This window comes from Quercus robur, chromosome 5, assembly GCF_932294415.1.
Source record: "Quercus robur chromosome 5, dhQueRobu3.1, whole genome shotgun sequence".
Lineage (NCBI taxonomy): Eukaryota > Viridiplantae > Streptophyta > Magnoliopsida > Fagales > Fagaceae > Quercus > Quercus robur.
The window spans coordinates 29,099,565-29,106,556 of record NC_065538.1 but is presented as its reverse complement, the minus strand read 5'-3'; the positions used below and the strand labels follow the sequence as shown (position 1 = coordinate 29,106,556).

Genomic DNA, 6,992 nt, shown 5'->3' with positions numbered 1-6,992 from the left:
AGTATACTACAATATTAATAACTCACCATCACCATCACCATCACCATCGCCACCACCAGTAACCACCACCACCACCACCACCTCCATTTCCTTCGATCCCTCTTCCCCCCAAAAAAGGACACCTAACCCTAACCCTAATCTCCAATCGTTGAGCAAAAATGGTGTTGGCTCAGTTAGGAGGGAGCATATCGCGTGCTCTTCAGCAGATGAGCAATGCGACCATCATCGACGAGAAGGTCTTGAACGAATGCTTGAACGAGATCACTCGCGCTCTTCTTCAATCCGATGTCCAATTCAAGCTCGTCCGCGACATGCAGAGCAACATCAAGAAGATCGTCAACCTCGACGACCTCGCCGCCGGTCACAACAAGCGCAAGATCATCCAGCAAGTACAACCTTTTATTATTTTCTCACATATTTTTCTTACATTTTATCATTTCTGTTTTGTTTTGTTTTTTGGTGGTGTTTGTGATTGTTATGATGGAATTCAATTGGCTGCCATGAGTTTAGAGTTTAGGGATTGCTTTGGAAAGCTTAGATAACGTTTCGAATTCGGGTTAGGGGTGGGATTGATGTCAATTAATATAGAAATCAGAGAGTGCCCAATATGATGAAAGAGAGCTTTGTTGGTTCTAGTGTCTAGATTTTAATGTTTTGTGAATAGAGGTTTTTGTACAATAATAATAAGACTTGGGCTATTGGGATTTGGTTTTCGGAATTTTGGATGAATTTTGATAAGGTTTACATCAAAGAGAGAATGCGGATAGTGGAAGCCGGTGCTGCTTTCTCTTGATGTAAAATTCTGTTAGTTGCCATGATTATGTGAGGAGTGCGAAAAAAAAATGTTTAATACTATAATTTGTTTTGTTCTTACTTACTTTTATAATTGTATTTCTCTTTTATATCAAATAAATCTATCCTTGCATGGCTACTTTGCACTTATTGTTAGCAACTAAATTCCACAACTAAGCTACCTTTTTTGTGTTGGGGGCTATTTTGTTAAGCCCTTTTTTTTGAAACCCCATTGACATACTCTTTGAAGTAATGTTATGTGTCTAGAGCGTTTTCAGTGATGATATGCAACATCAATCTTCATTGTTCATACTTACCAAAACAAAACTAAAAAAAGCGAAAATAAATCAATTCTTTATTGTATATTATGTTTTGGTATCTGCTGTGCTCTTATAGAAGGGTGGCTTACAATGTAGGCTATATTTAATGAACTCTGCAAAATGCTGGATCCTGGGAAGCCTTCTTTCACTCCAAAGAAAGGGAAAACAAGTGTTGTTATGTTTGTAGGTTTACAAGGTATGTTTTTGACCAGATCAGTTTCATGCATATTGGATCATTCTGTAGTTTTCATAGACAACCAATGAGATTTTTTTTTCGGGAAGTTGTGATCTGAACTAGCTATCTGGGCTTTATATATGCTGTGACTGATTCATGGGTCCAAAATATGTTGTACTATTTTTATTTAGAGTGTACTGTTTCCTTTTGTTTATGCACATCTTATTATTTGTTTGACAAATTCAGGGTCGGGAAAAACCACAACATGTACAAAATATGCATACTATCATCAGAAAAAGGGCTGGAGGCCTGCCCTTGTGTGTGCAGATACATTCAGAGCTGGTGCTTTTGATCAGCTGAAGCAGAATGCCACTAAAGCTAAGATTCCATTTTACGGAAGGTACTTCTTTCGTATTCTACTGCTTGTTTGTGTGTACAAGTTGTGATGTAATTGAAGCATAAGATTTTCCTTTTTTCTTGTGATTTTTTTTCCTCACTTACCCCCTCACCCTCTCTCTCTCTGTGGAAGAAAAACAAAAGAGAAAAAAAGATGAAAAGATGATGTCACAAACAGCTAGGTCTGTGCTATGATAGCTTATAAACGTTGGTAAATATACCAAAATCTCTTTTATGCCATACACTAGAGATTTTCTTTTTGATAAGTTCACTAGAGATAATTTTCAGTTGCTCAAAAGTCATTTTAGTCATGAATTCCAAAGAAAGAGCTTTAATATTGAATAATTAGTGAACCACTACTGGCTTTCTCCCCCTCCCCCACCCCCCAATTACCTGTTATCAAAATGTAATCTCTAGTTTTAGCAGATAAGCAACAGCAGTTTGACCTAGGGATGGTCAGTGGAGAAGAGAACTTTAGTGAAATGGATACACATATACCTAAAATTAAATATTCTTTTTGTTTTGTTGTTATTATTATTATTACTTCTGTTTATTACTGTTGTCATTATCACTCTCATTAATGCCTTTGCCAATTACATTTTATTAGATAATGCATTCTTCTTTATTTAAGTAATAATTAAGGTGGTTTTCAAATGATGCAGCTATACAGAATCAGATCCTGTAAAAATTGCAGTGGAAGGTGTGGAAACATTCAAGAAAGAAAATTGTGATCTGATAATTGTTGACACCAGTGGGCGTCACAAACAAGAAGCTGCTCTTTTTGAAGAAATGCGTCAAGTTTCAGAAGCAACGGTAATTTTCTGGTATTGCTTTGTTCCTATTAATTTGTTGTTGATTGCCTATATTGCTAATATATTTTATTTGCGTCTTCCAGAGACCAGATCTTGTTATCTTTGTTATGGATAGCAGCATTGGTCAGGCTGCATTTGACCAAGCTCAAGCTTTCAAGCAAAGTGTTTCAGTTGGAGCTGTAATTGTTACCAAAATGGATGGGCATGCAAAGGGAGGTGGTGCTCTTAGCGCGTAAGTTTTATTGCAAAAATTGTGGCCAAATTTCTTGTTTTTAGTTGGATCTAATGTAATATTAAAGCTTCAATGCATGCCCTTGCTTAAGCTGTGTAGTTGCTTGCTTTTCAAAATTGGTGAGTTTAGAACTTATTGACTAGACCCTATATTTCTTTGATGGTGGATGCACATTTTGTGGTGAAGAAAAAAGGATATTCATTATGGGTGGGAGTATCATTTTAGTTATATATAGTAAAGAACACCATTAAGCAGTATGGACTTGCATAGGTGATAGGCCATTAAGTTATTCATTGTGAAATGTTATTGTATTGTATATATACATGCATAAATACATACATAATGATTTCATGTTTGAGTTCACAATATGTTGGCTGCAACTTTGCAGTTTGTTATAGAAAAGGATAATCATCTAGGGTTGCTTCTTTTTGTTACAAATGTGTTATATAAGTATGCATTTATTTGCTTAATCTAGTACCTCTCACTATTTACATGATGCTCATTTTCACTCTGTAAAGCATATTACCCCATTTAATAAATGTTTGCAACAGTGAATTGTGTTAGCCAGTAGTCAGAGCATTAGGATTTTAGTTTATGGTAAGTATCCCACACACAAGCCTTCATTTCAATTCTTTAACTAATTCTAAGGTGTCTCTTCCCTTCTCTACTTTCCTGGGATTGTTAATGCACCTAATATTCCAGAATGTACCCATTGAACTACAAATTAGGCAGAAGCTTATCATTTTGTTCACTATGATGTTGCTAGAGAGTTATGGTTGCTTGTTTTGGGTTTGGAATTTAGTTGGTGATTGTGAGAACAATTTTGTCATTGTTGGAATTCTGGGGATAATGTTTTTGTACACAAAGGAGATATGTGTCATGCATTTGGGGTGAGTCTATAAGTTGGACATTAGAAAGTTGTCCAGCTTCCATGGAAAAGACAAGATGGTGCTTCTGAGATCATGCTTAGAATATGTCTATGTTGCGCTGCTGTTCCTTTTTTTTTTTTTTGGGGGGGGGAGTGGGGGGGGTGTATTTTTAAGATATCTGAAGTTTGATTCTTCCCTTTTTGTGTTCTCATTTATACTTCCCGTGCCCATGTATGGTTTTTAATAAAATAATAATACAAAGAAAAGAAAAAATGAATACTTAATTTATATGCATTGGCATGCATATTTGATATGTTTGAATACTCAACACAAAGCTTGGGGCTTCTTATGGTGTGATTTGTAAATGGCATAAAATAATTAACTTTAGGTAGACATAAGAACATAAAAAATACAGTTGGTAATGCACTAGACATCTTGTCTAACATACAGGTTCCATAATTTATGGAATTATAAGCTACCTTCATGTTTGGTTCAATTTCCTATGAAATGGAAACTTATTGCTCATTTTGATAGAAGCAATTTTAATTTGTTTTTTTTCTTTGACAACTAAATTCTCTTCCACTTTATATGTGCAGTGTTGCAGCAACAAAGAGTCCTGTTATATTTATTGGAACTGGAGAGCATATGGATGAGTTTGAAGTTTTTGATGTTAAACCATTTGTCAGCCGTCTCTTAGGTGTGCAACTCTTTTACAGTTTTGACTCTTGATTTTTGTGACTTAAATTTCTTGTGTATGTTTTAAGTACTTACTTGTTGATTATATTTTTAATCTAGGCATGGGTGATTGGTCTGGATTTATGGACAAAATTCATGAAGTTGTTCCTATGGATCAGCAGCCTGAGCTTCTGCAAAAGCTTTCAGAAGGGAACTTTACATTGAGGATTATGTACGAGCAATTTCAGAATATACTTAAAATGGGTCCAATTAACCAGGTTAGTACTTGACTTATACCATCTAATCAAAGCTTTATCAACAACAAAGTGCCTTTCACTTATATGAGAAATAATAGGTGACCTCTTGGTTGCTATGTTTAGGTGACTGATGGAGCAAGATCAATAATTGATTAGCAATATTTTACATTCACATTTTTTTAAAAGGAGTTGTGTGGGGGGGGGGGGGGAAGTGATTGGACGTTTGTCTTTGATCTTTGGGGATAGCTTTTTTAAATATAGGTAATAAGAAACTTTATTAAAAAGATAGAGAAAAATACAATCTGTTCCCAAGTACACAGGCAGTGTACTAAGGAAACCAAGCAAAACTAGTTTGAAACTAATATGAGGTATTGTTTAAGGTAAGAGTGCCCTTTTTGTGAGATTTTTTTTTTGATAGGTAAGAAAAATTATATTAAGAGAAGACTACTTCATTAGAAAAATGAAGTAGCACAAACAACAGAGACTACCTCATTATCCCCCTTTGAAAATATGCATTTGTCCTATTCAGTTTGAGACATTGTTTTACTTGTCTTATTGCAATAGCAGCTTGGTTTTTATTATTTTAAAATAAATAAATAAAGGTATTGTTTATTGTTTTTTAATTAGTGAATTATTAGCAACTTTTTTAAAACATTGATTGACATCGTCACTTGGCTTAATGGTCTACCAACTGTACCCAGAACCCCGTTCAATAGAAAAAAAAAGTGTAAACTTTATAGTTGAATACATATGTAGGTCAAATTCTGAATACTTACGATAAAAAATCAAAAATCAAATATTCCATGCACTTGGACAAAAGTTAACCTTATCAATTTAAACCTCCCAATTGAACTTCTTTATTATTATTATTTTTTTACTAGGTAATTAGGGGGATTTTGGGGGGCGGGGTGTGGGGGGGAGTTGAAATGATGGGGTATGAACCCGAGTGTCCAAGCACCACGGAGGTGTTGGAACCACTAGGATATTCCTTGAAGCCCAATCAAACCTTAAAAGTTGAGGATTTAAAATAAATACAATTTTAGAAGTTATTCAGTTTGAAACTAATGAAACTGTAATTTTTAATTTGCACCAATGTTAAACCTTAGGATTAGTTTGAAACTTTGAAACTATAGGGTAATTTGAAATTATAGGGTAATTTGAAATGACCCCTTAAAATATACGGTTTAAAATGAAATTTATCCAAAATTCTCTTTTCAAGTGGGGTTGGGAATTGTTAAGTTCCAGCTGGCATTTTGGAGTTTTTGACTGACTATGCTTCAAAATCTAAACTTTGGATCTTAGCTGGAGAGGCTGCTACTTCATGCTGATGACTGACTTGATCCGTGTAGGTTTTCTCAATGCTTCCTGGATTTAGTGCTGAGTTAATGCCAAAAGGCCGTGAAAAGGAAAGTTCAGCAAAGATCAAGCGGTACATGACCATGATGGACTCAATGACAAATGAAGGTGAGTCAAGGCCCTTTTTTTGTGGTTTTGCTCTTTATGTGCCACATGTTTATGGGATTGACTTTATACTGAATCCAGTGTTCTGATTCTAATAGTTGACTGCTAAAATGTTGCAGAGTTGGATAGTACAAATCCAAAGCTCATGAATGAATCTCGTATGATGCGGATAGCACGAGGTTCTGGTCGTCAAGTTAGAGAAGTAATGGAGATGTTGGAAGAGTACAAGCGTCTTGCCAAGATATGGAGCAAAATGAAAGGGCTGAAGATTCCTAAGAAGGGTGAAATGAGTGCCTTATCACGAAATATGAATGCACAGCACATGAGCAAAGTCCTCCCCCCCCAGATGCTGAAACAGATTGGTGGCATGGGAGGCTTACAAAACTTGATGAAGCAAATGGGATCTACAAAAGATATGATGGGAATGTTTGGAGGTGGAGACAAGTAGAATTTGCCCAGAGATCTATCGATGACTTCCTGATCTCAGTTCCAACTGTGGCTGTAAGCATTGCTTTGTTGGACTGAAAGGCACACAGGTGTCTCTATGCAGGTTGATATGACTGACCGTTCTGCTTTGTGAAATATATTTATATTTTTATAGAAGGGTCACATGTAGTTTAGTCTCAAGCATAGTGGGCATTTTGTTGTAATATGAAGAGTCAGCATTGAAATTTTCCTTGTATGTATTTACTTAAAAAGGTTAGTCACGGAATTGAAAAGAATTGAAATGATTTTGAGGTGTTGTACTTGTATGGCAAATGATCTTTCTTTTCGTTGGTGTTTAAACAAAGAAAATAATGTCATTGCAGTTTTCCATTATGAAAAAGAAAACTCTCATTCCATTTCCATGTTTTCGTTCACATGATTCTTTGGAAAATCCTTGATAATAACTTTAGGCTGTACAATGGGCATATCTGACTCCAGCAATGACCAAATTGATTCAGTACCATAATTTTTGGATTCTGTAGCTAAAATTACAGCAATGTATTACATTACATTTGAC

General features: G+C 35.4%; 1 protein-coding gene across 1 annotated transcript; it reads left to right on the top strand.

Annotated features, from left to right (window-relative positions):
- On the top strand, positions 1 to 6,761 carry LOC126725725 (signal recognition particle 54 kDa protein 2). Its single transcript, XM_050430585.1, has 9 exons — positions 1 to 389; positions 1,209 to 1,308; positions 1,534 to 1,687; positions 2,346 to 2,496; positions 2,579 to 2,727; positions 4,193 to 4,293; positions 4,392 to 4,549; positions 5,878 to 5,992; positions 6,109 to 6,761. The coding sequence occupies exons 1-9, from the start codon at positions 159 to 161 to the stop codon at positions 6,435 to 6,437; spliced, it is 1,488 nt and encodes a 495-aa protein (XP_050286542.1). The 5' UTR covers positions 1 to 158; the 3' UTR covers positions 6,438 to 6,761.
- The last annotated feature ends 231 nt before the right edge of the window (positions 6,762 to 6,992 follow it).